We start from the raw sequence: 25,908 nt of genomic DNA, 5'->3' as shown, positions 1-25,908 counted from the left end.
CTCGGGGGCCCTGCTGAGGTTACTTGAGGTACACCTTCTCCCACTGCCTGATGCTCTGTGGCCCCAGACACCCCAGGCAGGGCGTGGCGGGGAGGACTCATGAGCGAAGACCAGAACTTGGCTAGGACTAGGAACGCTCAAGAACGGGGAGGAGAGCGGCACAAGGAAAATCATTAATAGACAAATTAGGCCGTATCAGTAAAATAATTTTAATTTTAAAATAGTCATCGATGTGAAAACTTCCCAAAGCTGGGAGTAACAGTCTAGAGCCAAGGTTGGGAGGGGGCCAGGCCTCACCTAGAGCCCAGCTTGAGGCCCCTGAATCCCTCCCTCTCCTCCCTTCCAGAGGGAGGATGGACACAGCGGAGGCGAGCCCTGAGTGAGTCCTCTCGCCCATCCCCCAAGGGCCCCTTGAAGGCAACAGCTCGTGCAGAGGACTTGAGGGGAGGAAAGCAGGCGGAAAACAGAAATTAGAGGTTAATAATCCCAACGACGCCCCCCCGGCCCCCAGAAAACAAACAAGAAAACAATTTGGGGTATGAAAGGGAGATGGAGGATGAACACTGATGTAACAGATCCCTCAGCGCCCCAGAACAGCCCAATTTGGGCTGACCGGAAGAAGGGTCTTGAGCCCCAGCTGCAGGTTGCCTTTGGGGAGTACATATTCCAAGAAAAAAGGGAAAAACTACGAGGCAAGCTGGTGCCAGTCATAGTCAATGCAGCTAAAAGGCCCGGTGTGGCCGGCCCTGCCCCTGCCCCTGCCCCGCACAAGGAGCAGAGCTGAGCCCGCCTGAGGGAGGAGGGCTCCGGGGGCGGGGGGCCTCCCGCGGTCCCAGGGCAGCGGTGGCAGGAAGGCAAGCGGGGGCCCTAGTTGAGCAGGTTGCCCTGCTCCTGGGCCTGGGTCAGGCTGTCCTTGCGGTGCAGGTGGTGCACCCCCATCCTCTTGGGGCTGCGCTGGGGGCGGCTGGAGCTGGGGAGTGCCCAGGCCCTGCCCTCGGCGTGGGAAGCGACAGGCCCCTCCTCTGTGCCGTTATCACCGGGCAGCAGACTCCGGCGTTCTTCCTCAGGGCTGACGGGCAGGTTCAGCTCTTCCTCCTCCTCCCTGGGAGGGCCACAGTCAGCTTCCGTGGGCAGCAAAAGCCCACTCTCACCAGGTGGGGAAGAAGGTGCCAGAACCTCCTCATCTCTGTCAGTGGGGCTCAGAGCAAAATGGCGCTGCAGGTCAGGGAGTGCATCGCGTCCAAAGGCTGTGCGCTGGGTCACAGCGGCCGGGGGCGGGGTGCGGTCCACAAAGGCCCGCTGCCAGCTGGCGAGCAGGTCCTCCTCCGAGCCGGCAGAGCTGGCTGGGGCGCTGCGTGCCGGGGGGACAGGGCTGGGCTCGTGGCGGGGCGAGGCCTGGGCCGAGGCGGGGCTGCTGGGCACTGGGCTGGGGCGGGCCCGTTCCACGCCCTCCTCCACCAGGCTCAAGGAAATGGCCTGGCGGGTAGCGTAAGTGCAGTTGGGCAGGGGGCTGTTGCGGGGGATTCGCACCTTATCCTCAGAGAACTCTATTACCTTGCGGCCGGGATACAGCGCGTGTGGTGGGGACGGGGTGGGGTAGGGGCTCAGCTTCTCGAAGGCTGGCAGGGGCACCTCCTCCTCTGGGGAGGCCCCAGCAGTGCCCAGAGAGCGGCATTCTCCATTGGGTTGCGGCGGGGGGCTGCCAGGGGCCGGGGGACTGGCTGGGTCACCCGGGCCACCCCCACTCATGTCCACGTGCACAAAGACATCCTCAGCCAAGGGGCGCCCGGCACTGCCCGACTGCGCCGAATTGAGCAGCAGAGACTCCGGCTTCTCTAACACTCGGGCAATGACCGACGTGGGCACCACGGCCCCCGGGGCCAGGCTAGGGGCAGGGCCCGGGCCGGCAGCTTCTTGACCACTGTGCAGGTGTTTCCGGACCATGTCCTGGAGCTCACAGGGCAGCTGGGGCAAAAGAGCGGGAGAAGGGAAGAGAGACATGAAGGCTCCCAGCCTCAGAGCAGAAACAATGGCCCCCGCACCCGCCCGGGCAGCACCACGCGGGTCTCCCACCAGGCCGGGGGACAGCCTCATTTAACAGACCCTCTGACGCTCGGCAGGGGCGAACCGACTTGAAGAGTCTGAGCAACATACCCAGCATCGGGTCCCAGAGCCCTTAGGGCTCTCAAACGCCCCCTCAAACGCCCCCTCCCCCCACCTCAGCTGCGGCTTCGGCCCAAACCAGACGGAAGTCTGAGGGCGGGTACGGCCAGCGGCCTCGGGCCAGCCTCCGCTCCTTCCACACACCCCATCAGCCTCGGGCCCAGAGTTTGCCTCCTGGGGGAAGGCGGTCAGTTGGGCCTAATCCCCTCTCGATAGGCTTACAGCTGATGGCCACCCCCACCTTCCGGCACGGGACCCCGAAATGGGGCGCCTCCCTGTCTCTGTTCCAGAAATACCGCCCTAGCGATGGCCCCGACAGCGCACGCACACTGACCAGCGGCAGAGCTGACTGACTTGAGAGGAGACATGCAGGCGAGGGGAAGGCAAAGCAGAAAGGGGGAGTGGAGGCAGGGCAGAGTGAGGTATCAAACCCCGAGCGAGAGGAGTCCTAAGGGGACGCCGTTGGGCTCACATCGGCGAGCTTGTGGCTGCGGAAGTGGGACTTGTTGCACTGGAGGAGCTGCACAGCCAGGTTGCAGTCCAGCCGGTACCGCTCCTGCAGACACAGGCGGGGGTCACTGGGCAGCCGCGCTCCAGGCAGCGGGGCTGCGCCGGGCCGAGGCAGCCGCAGGCGGGAGGGGCCCCGTGGCGCACGTACGTTGAGTTCCTCCAGCTTGTTGATGGTGTTCTTGGCGTCCAGCAGCTTATTGGTCAGCTCCACGATCTCCCAGTCCAGCGTCTTCCTATCCATCTCAGCCTTCTTGATCTGAGGCACAAAACTCACGTGAGCCTCGCCCCGCCCCCGCCGGCCTTCCTCCCCTTCGCCTCCTCCCAGCCCAGAGACACGGGAAGCCACAGGTGCTGGGGCAGCCAAGGCAGATGGAACAGACAGACAATGGACAGACAGAAGGAGACCAGCCACCTCTCCTGTTCTCCGGGCTGGCTGTGGGGTGGGGGCTTTCTGAACAAGACCTGCTGCCACCGGGGCCCCAGACAGAGGCCGTACGAGAGCCGTCCATCAAGGGGCTCTACACAGCAGGTCAGGCAGCCTGAACTGAGAAGCAGTAAGTGTGCAAACCCAGGGGCCAAAGCCTACGCGTGGAGCGCTTTCCAGGCTCAGGCTAGGAAGAGGGAGGAGGGATGGGGCTGGGTGGCAGCTGGGGGCGCCTGTGAGATTATCTAGTTGAGCCAGGAGGGAGCAGCGGGCTCAGCAGCAGCCCTCTGATCTTCAGTTCAGGGACTGGCGCCCCTTCACCCCGCTCCCCGCCCCCCCCCCGCCCCCGGCCAAATGGCTTGGGCTTGTTGCCACCACAGCCGAGAAGCCGTGAGTGTTCAGTGGTGACATCAACCAGAACCTCTGCCCGAGCCAAGAGCCGGCTCCGCAGCTGTCCCCCAGGAGGGAGGCACTGTACCGAGCGGGCCTCACGTAAGGAGGAGGAAAGCAGGGGGCAGAGGCAAAGGGCCGGGGCCCCAGCAACCCCAGATCTCAGCTGAGGAGGAGGCCAGGGCAAGGGAGGAAACACACAAACTCAGACGCAACTGCAAAGATCCAGTTGTGGCTAAGAGAGGCCTGCCAGGAGAGGGCGGCGGCGGCGGCGGCAGCGTGAGGGGAAGACGGGAGAGAAGAGAAACAGTGTGAGCACTAACACAGTCCCGACTCGCACAGCACACACTGCGGTCCCCTGCCCGCCACTGTCCCGCCCCCGTCCCAAGCCCCAGGGCACAGTGGCACTCCCCAGGCAAGTCCCAGCCCCCTGCTATGCTGTGAGCACAGTGCCAGCCAAAGTGCCCCCATGCCCCACCCCCCGGCCCGGAGAGATTACCAGCGTGTGCAGCTTGTCCTCCAGCTCCTGGTTGGTCCTCTGAGAAGCCGTGTAGCTGTTCTGAAGCCTGTGGAGGAACACAAGGCCGACCCCTGGGTCAAGATCTGCTCCTCAGGCCCTCCTCAGCCCCTCCCTGATATGGGATGTGGGGGAGGTCATTCTCCTCCCAGGGCTTCGGTTTCCCCATCAGAATCAGATGATCTCTGAGGCCTCATCCCGCTAACCTCCAATGAACAGGGCAGGCGGGGTGTGTGTGTGTGTGTGTGCGCGCGAGTGTATGCGTGCATCGATGCCTGGCCCCTCGTTCCCACACCTGCGGAACTTGTCCTTAAACTTGTCCAGCTCCTCGCGGCTCTGGCCCAGCTCCAGCTCCAAGCAGTCCTGCCCGATCTCCAGCTCACGCTCCAGGGCCTCGGTGCGCCTGGTGGCCGAGGCCAGGCGCCGACGGAGCTCCTCATTCTCCTGCTGCAAGAGCCTGGCGGGGGGAGGGGTCAAGGACAGAGGGGCATCCACGTTAAGATGGGCCAGCCCTGGAACCCCAGGCTGGGCTCAAGAAGCTTGAAGGAGTAGGTATGACATGAGCACAGGCAGCGCGGGGCGGGGCAAGGGACTCCCTGAGAAGGAGTCTGAGTCTGGGGCAGCATACTCCATATGCCTGCTGGCCCTGGGAACACAGCCCGGCTTGGGGGCAGTGCGGGGGCCACTGAGAATGAGAAGACAGAACTGGCGTGGGGGTAAGACTCCCCCATCTGTCTCTGGTTACAGCCTAAGCCAGCCGGCCACCACGCCCTCCAGCTCCAGTTACCCCACCGCGCAATCAGGCTGCTCCATGATTAGTCTCTTAGAAACCCAGCCCGGCACTGACCTCCTTTCCAAAGGCCTGACGGGGCTGACAGAAAGGGCTGCAGGGAGGCAGCTGGTACAGGAGGACCAGGAGCTGGGGAAGGGCTCCTTGGCAAGAGCAGGCCCCTCCGAGCACCCACCTCCTCGGTTCCAGGTTCTCTTGGGAGCCCATGGAACAAAAACTCTTTCCAGAAGGAACATCCACATCAAGCCTCCTCCCAGAGTCCCTAAATACCCCACCCAACCTTTACTTCTACCTAATCCAATGAAAAGCCCCGGCGGTACCAACAGCCTTCCCTGGAGCTAAGAGGGAAGTGCTGAGGCAAGGCAGGGCAGGCTCTCGGGCAGCAGATACTCACTTCATCCTGTCCGCATCAGTCAGGGGTTCCTGGGCACAAAAGAATGGAAGCTTGAGGCTCAGCCCTAGACCACTGGCCCACACTGCTTGCCCACCCCCCAAAGAGCCCTGGAAAGGGCTATTTCTGAAGCCCAAACAATCTCACAGAAGTGGGCCCTGTTAGATGGAGGCAATCTGGACAAGCCTAGATCACTCTCTCCCATGCCAACCAGAAGGTTCGAGAACCCCTTCCAACATTCACCCTTACCCACACCACTTCCAACCCCTCTCGTAATTCTAGAGCAAGTTGCAAATGAGTCCTGGTACCCACGCTGCATTTCCCAGGGATAAAGAGAGCCTCCCAGCTGTTCCCTGGGCTCCTAGTGAGCCCTGCAGGCATGGCAGAGACCTTCCAGAGAAGTGAAGAAGCCAAGTGAGCTACAGTAGGGTTCTGAGCTCTGACAAAGCCCTCCTGGCCCCTGGAGGAAGATGGGGCAGAATCAGGTCCTTCCAGGGGCTCAGAAGGAACAAGAACATGGGTGAAAAAGCCTCTGGGGGTGCCTGGGTGGCTCAGTCGGTTAAGCGACTGCCTTCGGCTCAGGTCATGATCCTGGAGTCCCGGGATCGAGTCCCACATCGGGCTCCCTGCTCGGCGGGGAGTCTGCTTCTCCCTCTGACCCTCCCCCCTCTCATGTGCTCTGTCTCTCATTCTCTCTCTCAAATGAATAAATAAAATCTCTTAAAAAAAAAAAAAAGAAAAGAGCGAGCCTCTGGTCTAGTCCTGACTGAGAGGAGTGACATGTCTTACCCTTGTCCTGCTTGGAGCCTCCTGCCCCATCCTCCCGAAGCCCCCACGCTGGTCACAGCCCAAGAGCCAGAGCTCAGCCAGCCACAGAGCAGGGAAACGTCAAGGGCCCCACTCCAAATGGAGCCGACTGCTTCAGAATGCCGATCACAGGCCGGAAAATGAGGTGGGTGGCCCGACCCATGGGCTTCAGAGCCGAGGACCCCGGGATTTTATCCCATTCTACCACACTCTGCTTGTACTAACCTTGCTGAGCCTTAGTGTCCTCATCTACAAAACCAAGGGAATGCCCACAGGATGGCACCTAGCACAATACCTGGCCTTCTCACTGTATGTTCCCTGAACTGAAAACGGGCAAGTCCCGGCATCCCTGCCCTGAATTGGACCAGAGCGGACCATGGTACACCTGATGCTCAGCGGGTCCGGAGGCTCTCCTGAGTTCTGTAAACGTGCTCTATGCACGGCAACAGGGTGGGGACAAGCAGCCAGGTGAATTGACTGCAACACTCATGTCCTCCTGAGAGGAAACCGAATGAGGGAGGACAGCCAGTTTGGAGACTGTTTCACAGTGGCCCAAAGAAGGCCTCCTAAGAACCTAACACAGCTGCTGGCGGGGAGTGTGTCCTTCACAAATGTTAGCCAGACCAGGCAAAGCTGGAGGAAGGGCCGGACTTCCGGGGACAGCAAAGAACAGCTGGTCTGGTGGGAAGAAGCCGGAGCACCACCTCCTCCACACAGTCCCAGCCTCCCGCGTGTGAGGACCCTCAGTCTGGTGGGCTGCCTCTTGCAGGAAAAACAATACTGCCTGGGAGCATTTCCGTTGAGCCATAAAGACTCTGGGGTTCCCTGACGTGGGGACATGTGCTCACAGCCGTCCTGTAAGCCTCCACTGCCCCCACCAGCAGGGCTGCAGCTAGGAGCCCCCAAGCGTAAATCAGCAAAGCCACACTCACACCCCCACTCAGGGGCCCAGAAGTGCCCTCAGGTGGGAGACGTCAGTCAGACACCCAGCCTCAGGGGCGTGCAACTGCCAGCCAGGGTAGGAGTATAAGTCTTCTGACCTCCTGCTCCGGCCGGGATCCTGGAACCTCCAGCCGCAACTCCCGGTGCTCAGGGGGTGCCTTACGGTACGGTTTCTTAGCAGGTGCCGCACTGGTCATTCTGGGAGGTGAGGGCTCCTCAACCTGCTGTGGGGAAGCCAGGGAGGAGGAGGCTCAGAGAGTGGGCAAGAGGCCCCTGGACTGAGGGAAAAAGGCCAGTAAAAGGGACATATGTAGGAGCCACCAGGCACACAGACAGGCCTGGGCCATTGCTGGGGTCATTAGAAACCTGGACTCTGGTGTATCAGTGACCATGGGTCAGGGAAGTGCTGGAGGGGACAAGGGCCCAATGCGACCAGATGGGTGGGAAAGGCAGGGCCCACAGCTTGGGCACCAGAAGAGTGGACTACAGCCTAGGAGTGGGACAAGGTATCTAAGAGCAGCCCACTGTTCACCTCTGTGGGCTTACAAAAGTGCCTCAGAGGGAAAAATTGTTCCCTCTGCATCAGTCTCCTTAACTCTACACTGGGGATGAGGAGAGCACCAATTTCATAGACCTGTTGTGAAGATTACATAAGCCACTAACCACAGTTACCTGGTACTTAGGAGACGTTCCATATGTGTGAGCTCAGAAAAACCCCAGAAAGCAAACAAACAAAAACACCCCCAGTAACCAGAAAGTAAGGGTTTGAAGATGCTCCCCAACCCAGGCACCTTGGGGGGGGTCCTCCCAGCTTGAGAGTCCTGAAGGCCAAGCCTCTCTGGCCTCCACCACTCTCTTTTCACCAGCCCCCACCACGAGGGGCCACCTGCCTGCCCCCTGGCCCACCAGGCTCTCCGGAAGGGGGCCAAGGAGGGGTGCAGGCCCCCCAGGGACATACCGTCTGACTGTCGGCAGCTCTCTCTGTTCCGCTGTCCCACAGTTAGCCCTCGGCTCTCCGCATCCCGTGGCCCCTCCACTTCCTCTAGCCAACAGCTCCTGAAACCGGAGAAGGAAAGAAAGTGGAAACCAGGTGTCAGCTGCGGATCTCTCAGTGCCCTCAGCCGGCCTACCCAGTCCAGGACTGGGAAGCCCCCCAGGGAGAGCCAGGCAGAAAAGCCACGGCCCAGGGAATCTGGGGAAAGCAGCAGAGGCAGGAGAGGACCAGAAGCACGGGGCTCCTTTCTCCATGAAAGCGGCGGTCACAGGCCCAGACGACACACATGCACGTCTTGTATGTGCTCATGGCCTCAGCTTACCACATGCCTGATTCTGGAATAGGTCTGGTCCTGTCCTGTCCCTAACCTACCCCATATCTGTCCTGTTCATCTCCCAGGCCTCTCAGAGTCTGGAAACTAAGAGATCTGGGGAACCCGGCTTGCAGAAGAGAACACCAGGAAAAAGCCTAGTAGAGACTGAGAAGCTGCTGGGAAAAGTTCCTAGCAATGTTTCCAGGAGCCCAAAGACTACTTCCGTGTGTAACGGTTTTACACAGACTTTGCAATGAAGAAGGGTAGGCACAGGAGAGAAAAATCTGAAAAAGCAGCAGTTAGAGCAATGATTGAGCAATCTCAGCGAGGGTGATTTTGGGGTCCCCCATCTCTCTCACTTGCCCCCTCCCAGATCCCTGGCCACGTGTGAAGGGCTGTCACAACAGAGGGGAGAGCTAGTGGCATCTAGTGGGGAGAGGCCAGGGGTGCTGCTGAACATCCTGCCACACACAGGACAGCGCCCCACGATGAAGAATTATCAGCACACAATGTTGACAGCACCCAGGCTGAGAAACTCTGGTGCAGAAGGCCCAAGCCTGGGGAGCTGAGACACTGGGCTCCAGGCTGTGCTGCTTCTGACACCCCGCGTGGCCCCGGCTCAGTCCCTCACTGGTCTCTCTTCCACACACAGGGGACCAGACTGAGTGACCTGTGAGGCCCCCCGCGCGGGTTCTGGGCCTGCCGGGCTCTGCGCCCTCCTGTAATGAGCCGGGCCGCAGCATGGGGGCAGTAACCACCACAGGGACCAGTGGAGGCAGTAACCTTAGGTGGCTTCGGGCATAAGCAATCTTCCCGCCGCTATCCTCCTAAACAGAGCTGGGGGCTGAGGGAAGCCTTGCGGGCTAAAGCATGTGTTCCTGCTGCCGGGACATGCCCTGGCCGCAACTCCTGTCACATTCCAACAGAGCCTGGGGCAGGAAGAACGGTGAAGGGGTAGGGAGGGTGGGCAAGCAGGAGTGGCCTCCCTCCTCTGTCTGGGCAGCCTGGTCTCTGGTTGGGGTTCTGGGGGGAGCTGGGGCATGGCAGCAGGCACGAGCCGCCAACCTCCACCCCTTTGATGGTGAGGCGGACATGTCCCCACAGGGCACAAGCAGTGTGCTGTGTCGAGCTGACTCCTTGCACAGGAATCCGGGCGGGCCCAAAAGGACAGCACATTCCTGGGGTGTGGGGGAGCAAACAAGTCACCCCCGCAGGTTCCCCGGGGCTACCCCTCCTGCGGGCCGCAGGGTGTGAGCTCCTATGGCCTGGGGGAGAGGCCCAGAAAGTTCCAAGCCAGCCTGCATAGCTGGGTGCTGATAGTCTGAGGGTGTTAAGTGCGGGGTACATGAGTTAGAAAAGGCGACAGCCAGAGACGTGGAATAAGAGATACAGGAAGCCAAGAACCTCTACAAAATCCGGGGCGGGGGAGCTCCAGAGTTGGGCCTGCTCCCTTTCCCATCTGTACCCCCATCAGCTGAGCAGTCCCCTTCTCCCTGCAGGCCATGCTTCGGACCCCCTCGATTCTCAGCCTCTTTTCTTCCTTAGCCCTATTCTTGCTAATACCCACTCTGGCCTCTAGGTACCAGGACACTTGAATGGATGGCAGGCAGGCATGCAAGGAGCACACAGGCACGCTCAGGTACCTGGGGATCCTCCCTGAAGGAGAGTGGCCTTCACTCCATGCCCCGCAGCCCTAGCTCTACTTGTCACAGATCCTGCCTCACCCTGATGGCAAGTCTCTACTCCCTGGCCTCACACCACATAATCCCAGGGCTTTCCTGGCCAGATAACCTGGCTTGCTGAGGGACAGTGTGGAAGTGGCTATAGCAGGGAGATGGGGGAGTACTGCAAACACGACGCTCCGGGATGAATGGTGCCAGCAAGGGCAGGCAGTTATCTATCCTGGCCAGAGCCTACTCTTTCCATACACATCAGAGCCACAAGAAGGGAGCCACTCCCAACCGAGGAAACAGAAGGCAAGGCCCACTAGGGAAACAGTCGGCAAAAGAGCCTGCAGTGTCCCCAGCACAAGCCCAGGAGGGAGAGTCCGGCTCACTCTCACTCCCTGCCCCACATCCATAAACACCAGTACACATTGGGGCCCTAGCTCCAACTCCTGAGATGCGCTAAGTGCCCCAGATCCAGCCCACGGGGGCGGGGGGCGGGGGGGAAGAGCAGGGAGACAATTCCAGCACTGAACAGGAATGCAATGGGCCTGACAGGCCGCTGTCCTTGACTGGAAGCACAGCAAGGCAGGACAGACCCTGGAGGGAGAGCCATGCCAGGGACCCTGGAGAACAAAGCGAGAAGCAGCTAGACACCAGGCCCACAGCCAGGAGAAGCTAAAAGGTGAGCTGCAAGACAGCAGAGCAGTCCCACCGGCAAGACCCAAGCACCAGGTGCGGCCTCTACTGGCCACGTCTCTTTCACCCAAAGACTCCCATGTTGCCTTGGAGTGGTTTCAGCCCAAGGAGGGCTCCCAAACCCTTGTCAAGAAGAAGTCCCCAGGGAAAGCAGCTGGCTAACTCAGAATGGGATACGGGCCAGGATAAGCAAGCAAGCGGCCTTTGGGGTCTCTTGGCCTCTGGCTGCTGAGCTGGCTCCAGGACACCTCCAAGAAAATGGTCTTTTGGAAGGTCTAAAAATTGACCAAGAAGAATCCCACTCCCACCCCTCACCCCAAACTACCTGAGCTCCAAGGAACTTGGGGCAGAGGACTCGGGATGTGGGGCTACCAGATCACCCGCTGGGTCTGCACTACGACAGCTGTGCATGGGGAGAAAGGCTGAGGCTTAGGTGAAAACCTCTGGCTGACCCAGGTCAGCAGTGCCTGAGGGAGACACGCAGAGCAGCCTGGAGAAGGAAAAGCAAAGGGAAAGGGGCTCTCCTCAAGGCCCCCGCCCCCCCGAGCACCGCCTCCCCGTTCCTCCTCTGCATAGCATTCATTCTTCACTCACTCAAACTCCGTTCAGAGGAGAGCCTCCTCGGGCTCTGCTGGGGCGAAGAGGGGGGTGAGAGCTTCCTAATTGCCATGTTGCAATCTGCCAGTCAGTGCAGGCCGCCTGTTGCCGCCTGCCCTGTATTAAATACCTTCTCCCTGATTACAGCCCATGGGGCACGATTAGCTGCCTCCAGAGAACAAAGTCTACTTTCATTAGAAATGGGACTCAGCACGCACAGCAAACCTGCACTGTGAACCCACTGAACAGCTGAGCACAGAGTGTAGTCAGAGGCAGATATAAGGAAAAATGTGCGCCGGACGTTGACTGGGCAGAAGCCTTTAATCAAAGGACAAAAAAATTTGCCAAGCATCCCTTTTACCCAGGAGATGGGACTCACACCTGCTCCCTTTTGTGGGTAAGTGCCCGGATGTGACCCGGGGCTGCCACCATGGTCAGGGCTCACCGCTGCTAGAGATGGAGCAGGGTAAGGAGAAACCTTCAGAATTCAGATTTTCCCCAAACCATATATCCTCACTCCCACTCTCTGCAGACACCCACAGTAGGTGTCAGCAAGAAGGTTCAAGCCCAAGAGCTCAGGGCGCCCTCTCACTTCCTTCTGCCATCTTTTCTGTGGGTCTGCCCAGGGCAAAGTCAAAGGTTCAGGAGAAGGGAGGTCCGAGCCTCCAGCGTTGCCCCTACGGAAGGAGACAGGAGTGAAACCAAAATGGGTGTGGCTCCGTGGCTTTTCACACTTCAGTCTGCCCCCACGGAGGTCTCCAGCTGCCCAAGTCCTGCTCCACGACCTCACTCCACCCGCCCCAGTTCCCCTGCCTTACCCTAGGGAGCCCGGCTGCCTCCCCTGCTCCCCACATCACCCACACTCTGTAAGAAATTATGGCCCCAACAGTTTATCTGGGCTCAGACCATTTCCGAACCTACTGATATGCCTTTCTTCTCACAGCCGTCACCGATTCAAGCAAGTGAGGGACCATCAGGGAGGGGCCACACATCACCACAAAAATCATTAAAGCGCTTCCTAATTTACCTGAAGAAAGTCAAACAAAATCACTCAATTAGCAATCACTACCACTTTAAGAATGAAAGGAAACCGGCCCTTTTCCAGAACACTCCAGCTGTGTTTTATGCTGCCTTAATTCCCCTGTGGAACCCAGCACGACACAAATAAGTAACAAAAATAAACATAGGCCCTTCCTAAAGCCGCTCATCAATGGCTAAAACGTGAATGTCTGGTCACACAGGACCTAGTGCCTCCTCTGTGGGAATCATCCTCGGCTGTAAGCCCTGGATAGAGAGCCTGAACTCCGCGGGCCTGGAGGAAGCTGCGCCTTCGGGGGCAGGGCACGCTCCTGCCATACAAGCCTGGCTGCCTCTCAAGACTCTGAAATTCAGGGTCTGCATCCAACTGAGGCCCAAGAAACACGAACCATCACCCTGCAAGGGCCAGCCCTGTAGCCAGGCGACCCAGCAGAGGCCCTGGAGATTGCCTGCAAGGAGCCCCCCCCAACCACCATTAATACAGCCCCTCTCCCCCAGCACGGCGAGCCCACCCGACCAAAGCTGGCTGGGTTCAGCCCTCCCCCACATCGCCCCCCCACCCCGGGTGCCCCTCCTGCTTGCTGCCAACCCCCAGTTTCCGGCACGCAGCTGTTCCTGAGGTACATGAGCAAAGCCCTCAGCAATCCTGGGCGCGTGGCAGGCAAGCAGCCAGCAGAGCATGGGGTGGGGCCTGGGCAGGCTCTGCTCTGGGCCGATGACTAGGCTGGGAGATGCCAGGCTGTGCCCAGACCAGTCCTGCTGCCCCTCCAGCGGCCATGCCTGCCACCCCTCTGGGCAAGTACAACCTCACCCTCTTGGGCCAAGCTGCCTGCGGCCCTGACCTGGCCCCCTGCCTGCTCTAAGCGGTACCGACTGACAGGTTTTTAAAAAGTGGGTGGGAATTATTCTGCCTCAGAGTAAGCCTGAGGACTCCAAACTAGTGCTGGGGACCTTCGAGAGCTCAGCTGGCTCCCACCTGAGCAAATACCTCAAGTCTATCCAGCTGGCCTCTCACTCAAGCAAACACCTGACAGGAACAAAGGGACTGAAAACAACTATTGATGATGATCCAAGGAACCTCCCCTAAATAAAGAGAGGGACAAAAGTCCCCAAGATCAACCAGCACTTGACAGTCCCCATGCCATCGCCTAAGGAAAGGCAAGGTAAGGGCCGCTGCAGGCCCCTCTTGTTTTCCTGGTCAGAGCCCAGCCACCAGGCGCCCCTCCAGCTTGCTACTCCCGACTCAGGGTCCCTACACATCCAGGCAGCCCTTACACCCTCTCACACCCCATACTAGCAGGAAGCTCCCTGCTTCTCCCTCCTGGCCCAAGGGAAACAGCCCACCCAGAGGACCTTCGGATCCCAAGTCCCCCCCCCAGCCTAGGCAGTACTGCACGGACTCCAGAGGCTGGAGCCAGAGAGGCTGTCTAAGGAGCTTCCTGCGCAGAACACCAGGGAGCCCCGAGCAATCGGCCTTCCTGCTATCCCCAGAGCCCCCTTCTCCTTTCCAACCCTGGAAGAAGGGAGTCTGGCGGGAGCTTCTCTAAGGCAGGCTGATCACCAGTCTCCCAGTCTGAGGCCAAGGCCTCTCCCAGGCCCACTGTGCAGTCCAAAGCTAGGGCCCACCTGCCCTGGCAGAGGTGCCCTTCCAGCTCTTCTCGGTTAAAGTCCACCTGAAGCTCCACCCATGGAAGGCAGTGGGGGGCCAAACTCCACCCACTCCACCTACCAGAGCAATGGGTGCCATGAGCTACATCTCAGGTGAGTACCTGGTTCCAGACTCTACCTTTCAGCTTCACTCTCTGCCCAGGGAGTTTCCCACAACGAGGCCACGGTTTTCCTCAATCCCCCCCACCAACCTTAAGGAGAACCTTGCAGTTGATCCTAAATGATTATCCTGGGGTGAGAATAATGGGGACACCATTCAGTCTTCCCCACTTGACAAAGGGAAGCAACTATCCAGTCAAGAAGAAAACTCCCCTCCCACTCTGGCTGCATCTGTCTCTGAGGTGTGAAACAGAGCATGGTCACTGCGAGATAAGTCTCAAATTCCATAATGCTGAGAGCAGATTGAACAGAAACTCTAACCAATCGTTTCAAGGGAGAGCTAGGCAGCACGGTACTGACTGAGGGGAGCTTGGGGTCGGCAGAAGCCAGCAGCAGGCTGGCAGATGGGCAGGCGTCTGTGCATAGGAAATCCCCCTCTCTCGGCCTTAGAGAAGACACATATCCCCCCCGTGCACACACACACACACACACACACACCACAGCAAGGAGGCTGGGAAGATGGAGAGACAGCAGTGAGGGCAAGAGAACAGAGGAGGCATGAGGTAAGCTAAGGGGAGGAGGCAGCCAGGCTGGCTGGGGGAGGGTGGGGGGGTGACAAGAGGCACTGCTGGCGGTGCCCCCAGGGCAGGTTAGCTGGCCCAGGTCAGACTCACAGGGTTAGTGTCTTCTGCCCAACCAGCCAGCTCTCCTGGTTAGCACGGTTAGCGACAGACTCATGGCAGACGCCCTCCAGGCACTCCATATAAACAGACAGCTTGGTTGAGAGCAGCCCGACTCCGGAGCTGCAAAGAGAGAGCAGAAGGAATGCCAAGCTGCAAGATGCCTGAGGGTACACACTGGGCTCTTCTGACAGGGGAAGCTCCTCCAGACTTACCACTAGACCCTCGGGGGCCTTCTCCCATCCACAGATCAGGCCAGGCGGAAGGGCAGCACGCCCCCCGCCAACCAGTGAGTCCAGCTGGCTGGCCCCAGGTGACAGGGCCCTCTGGTTGGTCAGCGCAGAGAGGGGAGCTGTGGTGGAAGGGGGCACAGCTGCCAGAGGGCCGCTCCCCTGCCTTGCCTTCTCCCTGGACACCGCTGCCAGGCCGCACCACAGCTCCGAAAGCGGGGTTGTCAGAACAAAGCCGGCCACAGCTGCCGCGGCCACCCACCCCGGGCCTGAGTGAGCAGAGCCCACCCCGCCACCTCCCCCAGGCTCCGAGGCAAGGGGCCAGGAGAGGACTGGCGCGGGGATCAGAGGCCGCGACAAGAAGCGCATCGCAGGCACCATACAATGGGGCAGTGTGTGACCTGGCCCAGAGGTGGGCCAGCCGTGGGAAGGGGTGGCACGGTGCCACCTTTCAGTTTCTGACAGGCCAGGGGGATGGCACTTCCCAGGGAGCTGCCCCAGAGGAGCCCAGAGAGCAAGGATAAAGGCCATGCTGCAGCCAGGCTCCTCACGCACCCAGCAGTGACCATGCCACCCGCTCAGAACGAGCAGTGCCCAGAGAGGGAACAGCAGAAAACATCTCTCCCAAAGCCTCCAGAACCACCCTAGGGGAAGTGACCCCCTGTGGCTTAGAGATCTCAAGACAAATGGAGCCGCAGTGGTGGAGTCCCAGAAACCCCACAAGATGTGACCCCTGGAGTGGCAGGAGAGGAGACCTACAGCAAATATAGCAGCAAGTACTGCTTGTGCTGAGAGGGCACCATGTTGGCAAGGAAAAACCAGAAGGATTCCTCTTCTGTCTGGAAAGCCCTGTGGATGAAATGACGACTCAGGGTGGAGGGAGAACAGCGACCACCCTGGCACCACATGGGGGCCTGGTCCACCTCCCAAACCTAGGTTTATCATTCCCAACTGCCTAATCCCAGGGTTCCCCGTAGTACTCTGACAACAGCCCCAGAGCCCAAAAGGCCAAGGCCTGACCCCAGAGGGGGAGATGACCACCGAGAAGAGAGAACAACTCTTCCTATAGGCTCTGACCTCTTCCCTAGACTGCTAAGAATTCATGGCCATTGACAGGCTCCCTTTAGAATCCTCGCCCCCAAATAAAACCGAAAAACACCAGCCAGGTCTGGTTTGCTTTCAAAACACAGAGCAGCAAGTAACCTAGGTAAATCCAGGCGGATTTCAGAAACCAGGGACTGTCTGTGCGCTGAAGCAGAGGTTGAGAAATCAGGTGAGTTTACTCTCTTCCCAGCCGCAGAGCCCAGAAGCGCAGCGGGGAGAAACACCTATGAGGTGGAAGGGGTGGTGCCCACGCCATGTTGAGAACCATCCCAATTCCCACTCAGGGAACTCCTGCCAGACGACTTCATCGCAGCATAAAAAACCACCCCTCAGAGATAACCAGCAGGCCTGGTATGGCGAGAACCCTAGTAAAGATTCTCCGTCCCTCCCAAGGACCCAGCCCCAGAGGAAGCCCCTGAGCTGGGAAGGAGGCCCCAAAAGGGGCTGCCTGACCCCAGGGAAAGTGTTAGGTGAAGAGAGCAAGCTGAAGAACAGCATGGACTACAACTGAGTTGTGTTTTTAGCACAAGAGATACATGAGGAATGTCTAGAAGCACACAAAAGTGATTAGAAGGAAACAGGATAGTTCCCTGTCTCTAGGAAAGGGGCTTAGACTGGAGCAGTGGGGGAAGAAAGGAGGGGGGGGTCTTTTCACTTTTTCTTTTGCGTATGTTTCTGTATGGCTGGTATTTTATGCAAGGACACATATTATGCTTATGATGAAAACAGCATTCCTAGACAAACGGACAAAACCCCTCCGTGTGCACTGTGCTTTACCATCCTGGAAGCACTTGCCTTCCATTGTATGTCCTTTGATTCTTGTGGCCCAGTGAGGCCCACAGAACAGGTGGAGTTCTCCCATTCTGAAGGGACAGAGAAGACCAGTGGCTTGCCCAAGACCACAGACAGAACTGGGATAGAACTCTGTTTCCAATCCCAGGGCAAAGCATGGAAAGCAGCCTCCTCTAGGGAGCCACAGGAAAGCCCTGACGATTCTGCCCTGATGTAAAGGCCCTCCAAGGCTTCTGAGACTGAAGTCCGCGCAGGCTTACCTGGGAAGGTGCAGAGACCTGTTCAGTACCCCAAATGATAAACCCAGCGTTCTATGCTACTGTTAGCTGAGTGAGGCGCACGGCAAGGCCAGCACAGTCTAGACTGACTTCCCGGCCCCGCCCTCAGGGAGATCCCCCCACAGTTCACTGGGAAAGCAGAGCTCTTCACAAATGGGGGGCCGTGTCCTTTCCAGCTTCTAAAGGTCACCTCGCAGACAGCTGGCACTTACGAGATAGTAACTAACGAGAGGTCCCATTCTCACACTCACGGCCAGTGCAGGAGACTCAGCCCCTCTGAAGCCTAAATGTACACAGCCCAACCCCGTCTTGCTGGCCTCACCCCATCTCTCAAATCAGCTGAACATACGAAGCAGCTAACCAGCCCAAGACGCCATTGGCAAAGATATGCCACACTGCTCCGTGCACTCCCACACTGAGGGGCAAGGGGTAGAGCCCAGGGAAAACCCCATCATGTCACTTTCAGCTACTTGTCTCGTCCTTTTGACTCGTGTAAGCATTAACAACGTTGTCGTGGGTCCTGGCTGTGAGCAGGGAGCGCACCCAGACAATGAGCAATATGGCCAGAAAAGCAAGCAGGTTATGGGGCACTCACAGGAACTTAATGAGTAACAAAGAGGATGCCAGCAGTCAGACTTGTTGGAAGATGGTGGTTAGCAAGAAAATATACCGGTGTGTGCTTCACCTCTGCTTTTAACCTCTACTGCTGGCGTAGGGATGTGTTCCTAGAACATAAGAAGGCTAAAAAGGGAAACAGCTGAAGCCAAGCACCTGGAAGATCACTGAACCACATTAACTCAACTCTAGACAATAACTAGTAATGCTATTGCTAATTCTCTCACCTTTTGTTTACGCAGGACCTTGCTTCCTAAGAGTTCAGAGGATAGGTCCGACCTGCTTTCGTTTCAAGAAGGAAGGACCGGTTTGGGCCACACAGTAACCAGGACTGCTCAGCACCTACCACGGAGGGCCTCTAAGAAGCTTCCCGAGTTAAAAGATCTTGCCCCGAGTGGGAGAGAGACAGGTTAACAGCCACTTGCAAATACAGTTTGGTACATGCTTTGAGAGCCCAGAGGAGAGGCAGCTGGCTGGGGCAGGGGTTCAAGAACCAGACGAGAAGGCTGCCCTCCAAAAAACTCAAACCTATCTTCCTCATCTGGACTGTAAACTCAAACTGGAACACACCTGGCATTATACAATTAAGAGGTCTAGACTTCTGGAGACACATTCCTCGGGTGTTTGTTGGGAACTGGTGCCCTAAGAACTACCCCCATAAACTACACTAAAAACAAAAAGGCAAAGAAGGGACAGTGAACTCCCAGCTACCAGCCCTATTTCTGGGGAGCATCTGAGTTAAGCCCTGTTCCGTGACACAAGATCAAAACCCTAAGAAAACTAGGGCCAAGAAGTCCAGCTTCCTGAATGCCTAGATGTGTTCTATCAGCTTCACCCAATATTTCTCAATCCATAAAACACCAGGGAACATGAATCCTTAAACACCCCATCCAGTCATCCACAGCCTGAACTACATTACAAATCTACCACTTACCTACCCCCACCTATAGCCACCAAGGTCACCGCCAACCTCACGTAAAGGGGATCCATCAAAGGAGTCATTACAACACAAAAGATGGGGAGAAATATCAACTATTTTGCACAGGCTACTCATTGACGATGTCCCTAGTCTCAGCTTTTATATTGCTTCATTATAAAGAGACTCTTCCAATTTTACTCCCACCTCAAAAAGGCTCCTGGCTACCTGGCAGAGATCAAAAGGCTTATTCTGGCTTGAATAAAACAAAGCCTTTTTCTTATTCATTGTGTTTTCCAGAATGGCACTCATTTACTAAGCAAATATTAACTGAGTATCCTTCACATGACAGATGGCCTGCTACACACCATGAACTCATTATCTCTAATGCTCGATACTCCTACAAAAAAGATAATGTCACCCTCATTGTACAGGCGACAAGACCAAAAGTCCTACTAGCTAAGCAATTTGTCCAGAGTCACACAGCTGGTAAGTCGCAGAATCAAGATTCAACCAGGTCAGCCTTGCTCCAAAATCAGACTCTATCACCCCGCTCACCCCACTCCCAACTCCCCATCCGCCCCCCACCTCATCCCATGGTCAGGGAGGGTCTCTCCTCTACAGAGGGTCAGCTCAGTGAAAGAGGCCAGCAAGTAAACAGAGAAATCACCATAAAACATTGTAAATGCCAGAACTGAGGCTGCTCATTGGAAGACAATTCTCACAGCAGCTTGTAAGTCAGACTGAAATGGGGAGAGATTCCCCACCACATTTCATGCATTCTATATGCCCCACCGCATCATAAAGTGCCTATTCAGTGCCTTGCACTATCCTAAAGGGTAGAATACAATAATGATTAAGACATGGTCCCTGTTATCAGTGCACTTACAGTCACGGGAAAGTCAGACAAGTAAATAGACAATTACAACGCAGCCTAAGTCTTAACACAGAAGCACAGAGGAAAGGCACAAAAGGAGTGGGGACCCCAAATTAAGAGACATTTAAGCTGAGACCAAAGGACAAAGAGGTTGGGGGGGGCTCCTGAGTGGCTCAGTCGGTAGAGCATGCGACTCTTGATCTTGGGGTTGTAGTTCGAGCCCCACACTGGGTGTAGAGACTACTTAAAAATAAAATCTCTAAAATAAATAAATAAAGGACAAAGAGGTAGGTAAAGGGTGGAGGGGGCAGCGCATTCCAAACAGCAGGGCTGGCAAGTGCAAAGGCCCAGAAGCTACAGAGAATAAGCTCACAGAGCTGTTAATCTGTGGGGCGCCTGGGTGGCTCAGTTGGTTGGGCAGCTGCCTCCGGCTGCCGGAGGTCCTGGGATCAAGCCCCACTTTGGGCTCCCTGCTCAGCAGGGGAGTCTACTTCTCCCTCTCCTTCTGACCCTTCCCCCGCTTGTGCTCTCTCTCTCTCTCTCACTCTATGTCAAATAAATAAAATCTTAAAAAAAAAAAAAGAAGAGGCTGAATCCAGGTGAGAGACGAAGGCCGGGTTTACCCAGAGGTCCCTTGCTCTCAGAATATGGCGCTGAGGAAAAGGTGAAGGGATTAGATGCAAAGATTACACTTGAATAAGGTGTGTTAAGAGAAGAAATGGACTTTGTGAGGGCGCCTGGGTGGCTCAGTTGGTTAAGCGACTGCCTTCGGCTCAGGTCATGATCCTGGAGTCCCGGGATCGAGTCCCGCATCGGGCTCCCTGCTCGGCAGGGAGTCTGCTTCTCCCTCTCCCACTCCCCGTTTGTGTTCCCTCTCTCGCTGTGTCTTTCTCTGTCAAATAAATAAATAAATCTTAAAAAAAAAAAAAAAAAAAGAGAAGAAATGGACTTTGTGAACAACAAAACCAGAACAGTAAAGGCAGAGAACCGGATCCAAATCTATCAGCCCCAGCCTGCAGTTCAATCATCTGCTAAAAGGAGACCTGAATCCAGAAAGTCTAAGGACTTCTACCAAAACACAAAGGTGTACTTTATGGAGATGACACGTTTCAGCATGCTGACTGCAGCACAAATCGAGATAAAGTACATTATCCTGACAACATATGGCTCCTCAGTTAATGGCGGAGGGGAACAGACACTGACAGATACTAACTTTCAAAATCTCACATGCCACAAGTAGAAAAAGGTCATTCGAGGGCTGGCTCGGAATTCCCAGAAAGAGTCCTAAGTCCTGAGCCCCCTATTCCTCCGAAATCTGCTCAGACATCAGGCCCGTGCCTACTCTGATGGCAAGGTAGAGAGTCATTTACTAAAGAAAAAGATGGGCCCTGAGGGCGTGTTAAATAGACAGGACGTGACTCAGAAGGAGGGGAAGAGTGATTCTTAAGTGCAGGGCAAAGGAAAGCCAGTCAATCAAACCATGGGCACACCTCTGCCCCAAGCCTGCATGTGGGCCTCCGGCTTGGCTAAAGAGAAAGAGACTGGCAAGCGCCGAGCCACGACCTTCCTTGATAGACCACAGGAGCTTCCACAGGAGCTTCCGCAGAAGCACATCTGTCTTCCACTTTCCCCTCAAGCTGGAGGGCCGGCACTGCTTAAAATGCCACCTATTGTGGGTTTTTTGTGTAGTTTGCCACCTGCTATTTTTAAAACAAAGATGACATCCAGATTGTCTAAGAATTTAACACTATGGCTACTTCAGCTGTTCCTGTCAGTAATCAAAGTCAGAAATGAGCCTTTTATTTATATCTACATTAATACACACACACACCCTTAATGTATGCTAAGGGTGGATCTTCATGTCAGTCCACTCACCCAACCCAGGTCCAAGGTTTTCCAAAGGGCAGTCACCAAGCTGAATCATGAAGAGAGAGTCCAGATTTGGCTAACAGGGCAGTGGGCTCCCTCCCACAGTCCCTGCACCAGTTTTTATATCTGAGAAGGAGAGAGCTGTGATGAAGAGCTCAGCTTCTAAAACAGTTTTTAAATAAATCAAAAAAGTTTACTACAATCTAACCATCATGACAAACAAGAGATACAAATTGCCACTAGGCATATTCAATAAAGAGTTAATTTCATACCAAATCAAAAAAAAAAGGAAGCTCAATTGCTGAAGCCAGATAGTCTGAGTTCAAATCTCAGCTCTGCCCCTTACTAGCTGGGTGACCTTGAACAAATTAACCACTCTGTACCTCTATTTACTCATCTATAAAATGGGGACAATGGAAGTATTTGCTTGTAGGGTTGTTATAAAAATGAAATTGGGGCGCCTGGGTGGCTCAGTTGTTAAGCGTCTGCCTTCAGCTCAGGTCATGATCCCAGGGTCCTGGGATCGAGCCCCACACTGGTCTCCCTGCTCGGCAGGAAGCCTGCTTCTCCCTCTCCCACTCCCCCTGCTTGTGTTCCTGCTCTCGCTATCTCTCTGTCAAATAAATAAATGAAATCTTTTTAAAAATTTAAATTAGTTAATACATTTAAAGCACTTACAACAGTGCCAGACACAGAATGTGCTCAATAAGCACTACTATTGTTATAGCTCAACTACAAAGATAACTCTAAAACCTCACAACTTCAAACAGGAAATCATGGGCATTTTAACATCAGTTTAAACAGTTTAACGAAGATGTTCTCACTACATGCAAAATCTATACTATTCAAAAGCTGCGCCTATCTCTCTAACATCAAGACAGAAGCTCAAACCAGTACAGGGCCTCCACAGAGAGACACCAGGTTCAGTCATGAAGAAGTCAGTGCTGAGATCTGACCAGCACAGTAACACCAATTATGTATGGAGTGTCAGTCACTGTTCTAAATACATCAATGTATTAATTTATTTAACCCTCACAACAACCTTATGAGATGGGTACTCTTACCATCTCCGTTTGAGTGATGAGAAAGCTGAGGCAAAGAGAGCTATACAATTTCTAAAGGTCACAGAGCTACAAATAGCAAAGCCAGAATTTGAACTAGGAATTCTGGCTCCAGAATCAGTGCTCTTAACCCCTATGTGTGCTCCCCACACTGCCCTTGCTGATCACAACTCTAAGGAGGCATCCACAAACTGTCCTCAGGAAGAGAAAGCTCCCAACCTTCTAGAGTCATAGCTAAATAACATCAGTTTTTCTGATACCTGAAGGTATTGAAGCTGGCCTAGTAACAGTGATTTGGGTTGGTCTATAACAAGCCTTTGGGGAGGGGCGCAGTCAGGGAGCAGGAGATGGTTGTGAGGAGTCCTAGATCAAACTAGACCTCCCAATCCAATCATGGAGTAGAGGCCAGTCATGAAACAAGCTTCTGTAAAAAGCCTGCCCCCAAATCTGGCTTGCGCATAACCACAGGGCATCAAAGGCAGTGAGGACCGTATGCGCTGCACTTTGTGGCTCCAAACCCCTTTCCTTTTCTCTAACCCCAAATCCACTATCTCTTAAGCCATGCCGAGTTTGGTTAGTGAAACTGAGTATTATTATTATTTTTTATAAAGATTTTTTTTTTTTTTTTTGAGACAGAGAGAATGAGAGAGAGAGAGAGCACATGAGAGGGGGGAGGGTCAGAGGCAGAAGCAGGCTCCCTGCTCAGAGGGGAGCCTGCTTCTGCCTCTGCCTTTCTCTCTCGCTCTGTCTCTCATGAATAAAAAAAAAAAAAAAAAAAAAATGTGGTTGGACGGCGAGAATACAAAGGAAGAGAAGAAAGCTATTAGAAAAGGTGTACCACCCTGTCCTCCCATCACCACACTGATCCAGACTGTAAAGCAGTTCTCAAATATCAGGGATCTCAGAGACAGAGAGTGATACAATAAATATTCTCAGAGCCTTACACCAGTCAAGTCAACCCCTTACCATAAACTGATCTGGGTTTCTTCTCCCTAACCTCAACCTGCTTTTCCTCCTCCACTGACCCCACCTACCCACCAAATCCACAACCCCAAAGAAACACTAATGAGCCTTTCTTACCAAAAGAAAGCTCAAAAGAAGGAGACCTGCTGCAAGAGTGAATTCAGGAGTTGGGGACAGAATGCAGACTTTTTCTCATGACTCCCCCCATCTGTCACCCACAAATCTCTACTTCAGGTAGGATGCCAAACTGAAGATGTGATGGGGAGACCGAAAAAGATACAGTGAGCATGTAGGAAACTGCTTGTGACAGGGATGTGTTAAAGCACTTCCAGCCTCATCTCTAGGCCCTTGGCTGTGTTCACTTTTACAGGTGACGGCACACAAGGCTCAATGCTACACCCAATTCTCAAAAAGCTGTGTGCAATCTGAACAGAACACTAACTTACAGACCACAGGCAAAGGGCAACAGCTATAGAAGAGAGCCCTTTTCAGATTAAATGTTTCTCGGTATCACTCTGAGCCCATGCATCCTGCTTGCAGGGAGCATGCCAGCCTGTCATTGGAGGCCACCTTACCCGCTCTGGGGTTGAGCTCGGGCAAGTCGCTACCTCTTCTTTCCAAGCAGGTACTGTGATTTCTTCCAGTCCCTGGGGCCCCTGAGTCTTCAGCTGAAATTGGGGCAGATGCTATAGGAACTCTGGAAAGGCTGATCTAAGTCTGCAGAAGGGTCATCTGACGCTTTAGTTTCCTCCATACCAAACCTGCCCAGCATCCTCCAGGTCTCTCCGCCCCCCTCCCCACTATCCTCCTCCATGGGAAAGACCTCTTTCCTACCGGCCTAGTACAGTCGGGGCTCGGCCACAAGCTCCAGGCTTCTTTACTCTCGGTTTAGAAATTCCTCTCCAATTTGTGACTGCTTTTCCAGGGCCTGCAAACCTACTTGTGCTCCCCCCGCCATGGACCCCTCCCCCAGGGCCGCCGCTGGATCCTAGGCCCCCTCCCCTCCGCCCCATCTCCCTCTTTTTTTCCCCCACCTCCAACCTTCCAACATCCCATTTCTTCTTCTTAACCCCGGAGCTAGTCCCTCCTCCGCCCCTACTCCGCGAAAGTGTCCCCACGATCCCCCCCAACTCTAGCCTCCCGGCCGACTACTCCAATCCCACAACAAACTTTCTGCCGCTGCCCGCTGCCTTCACGCCGCCATCTTGCCGCGGGGCAGGCCGGGTAGTGGCCACGGCCGCGGGAATCCCCACGCACCGGGCGCCGCGCGTCATCGGGGGCGTGGCTAGGGGCGTGGTTTCGGGTTGGGGAATTAGGGCACCGGGTAATTGAGGAAAGATGGGGATCTCCTAACAGCAGGGTTTGGAGGCCTGGCCGCTGGAGAAGGAACGAGGTGTCATGGGTAAGGCAAGAGCTGAAGAGTGAAGAAAGATTCTGGTACTAAAAGAAAGGAAGAGAGAGAGAGAGAAAAAGAAAAGAAAGAAAGAGAGAGAGAAAGAAAGAAAAGAAAGAAGAAAAGACAAGACAAGAATATAGTGGAATAGTGCTAGCAATGGTTCCCTGTCATCCAAAGGATAAAGGCAACTTCTCAGTTTGCCAAGCGGAGGTCCGTATGATCCCATCCTCTTCCACCTTCACCAGACTGATTTTCCACCTCCCCCAGAGATTTCAGGTTCCCAATTATCTTGTATTTTCAGGCCATCAGCCCTCAAAATGTCCAAGCCCTCTCCTCCCCTTTTATAATCAATTCCTGTGCCTCCTTCAGCCCTTAGCTCAAAATGTCACCTCCTCCAGAAAGCCTTCCCCAGGCCCAAGACTGGACTTGGTGCTCCTTTTGCTGGGCATCTCTAGGCACTTGCACATAACTTCATTGTAGCTATCCTATGCTATAATCATTTATTTAAATAGTGCATCCCTTGCTAAGCTGCTGCTCCTTCAGGGCAAAAACTGTCTGATTGCATGTTCATATTCTCTAGCAGGTGCCTGGCACACCATAAATGCTTAATGAATAAATAGCATGGCATCCTCCAATGCACTAAGCATACTTAGGGCTTTTAGGTTTGCTGTTCCCTGTGCCTGGAATGTTCTTCCCCCAGATATCACTCCCATTAGAGTCTCTGCTCAAATGTCACTATGTTAGAGAAGGTTTCCTTGGCCACTCTGTCCAAAACAGCATCCCCAGTCACTCACCCTTACCCTGATTTAATGTTTCCTTTTACAGTACTCATCATTATCTGATATTTGTTTATTGACCATCTCCCACTACAGTGCAGACTCCAGAGATCTAGGACTTTTTCTCATTCATCTCTGTCTCCCCATGTCTAAAATAATGCCAGGCATAGTAGGTGCTTGATAAACATTTATTGAATGAATAAATGGCATGGAGATGAATGATAGAGGAATTTTGGAATATAGTGGTGGGGAAGAGGGGTTGAAAATACTACAGAATAGGGAAATGCATTGGTGGAAGTTATAGGCCCCCAGGGCCAGAGTTGGCCCTCTCAGGACTGGTAGCAA

At 55.1% G+C, this 25,908-nt stretch overlaps 1 protein-coding gene across 18 annotated transcripts; it reads right to left on the bottom strand.

Moving 5' to 3' along the window:
* Positions 1-185: 185 nt before the first annotated feature.
* On the bottom strand, positions 186-24,616 carry TJAP1 (tight junction associated protein 1). Of its 18 annotated transcripts, none has more exons than XM_034990431.1 (14): positions 24,562-24,616; positions 23,967-24,059; positions 21,374-21,493; positions 14,902-15,765; positions 14,681-14,809; positions 7,893-7,990; positions 7,033-7,158; positions 5,189-5,217; positions 4,300-4,461; positions 3,987-4,053; positions 3,704-3,733; positions 2,822-2,929; positions 2,636-2,719; positions 186-1,965 (listed from the first exon to the last, which is right to left on the bottom strand). In XM_034990431.1, exons 7-14 carry the CDS (start codon positions 7,129-7,131, stop codon positions 868-870), a joined length of 1,677 nt encoding a protein of 558 aa, XP_034846322.1. In that variant the 5' UTR covers positions 7,132-7,158; positions 7,893-7,990; positions 14,681-14,809; positions 14,902-15,765; positions 21,374-21,493; positions 23,967-24,059; positions 24,562-24,616; the 3' UTR covers positions 186-867. The 18 variants fall into 18 exon arrangements, with proteins under 18 accessions (XP_034846322.1, XP_034846324.1, XP_034846319.1 ...); XM_034990433.1 differs by lacking the exon at positions 24,562-24,616 and adding an exon at positions 24,226-24,380 and having other exon boundaries at positions 23,967-24,108; XM_034990428.1 differs by lacking the exon at positions 24,562-24,616 and adding an exon at positions 24,226-24,380.
* Positions 24,617-25,908: the final 1,292 nt, after the last annotated feature.

This window comes from Mirounga leonina, unplaced genomic scaffold (genome assembly GCF_011800145.1).
Source record: "Mirounga leonina isolate KUSES-001 unplaced genomic scaffold, KU_Mleo_1.0 Mir_53, whole genome shotgun sequence".
Lineage (NCBI taxonomy): Eukaryota > Metazoa > Chordata > Mammalia > Carnivora > Phocidae > Mirounga > Mirounga leonina.
Note: the sequence above shows the minus strand (reverse complement) of the source record. Positions and strands in the feature narration are given on the sequence as shown.

Excerpts from the sequence above, each read along its gene's own strand:
- TJAP1 (XM_034990431.1), bottom strand. The coding sequence starts at position 7,131 with ATGACCAGTGCGGCACCTGCTAAGAAACCGTACCGTAAGGCACCCCCT. Across the intron at positions 4,462-5,188 it reads ACTGATGCGGACAGGATGAA|GCTCTTGCAGCAGGAGAATG; the intron begins GTGAGTATCTGC and ends TCCCCCCGCCAG. Across the intron at positions 2,720-2,821 it reads ACAAGCTGGAGGAACTCAAC|GAGCGGTACCGGCTGGACTG; the intron begins GTACGTGCGCCA and ends CTGTGTCTGCAG.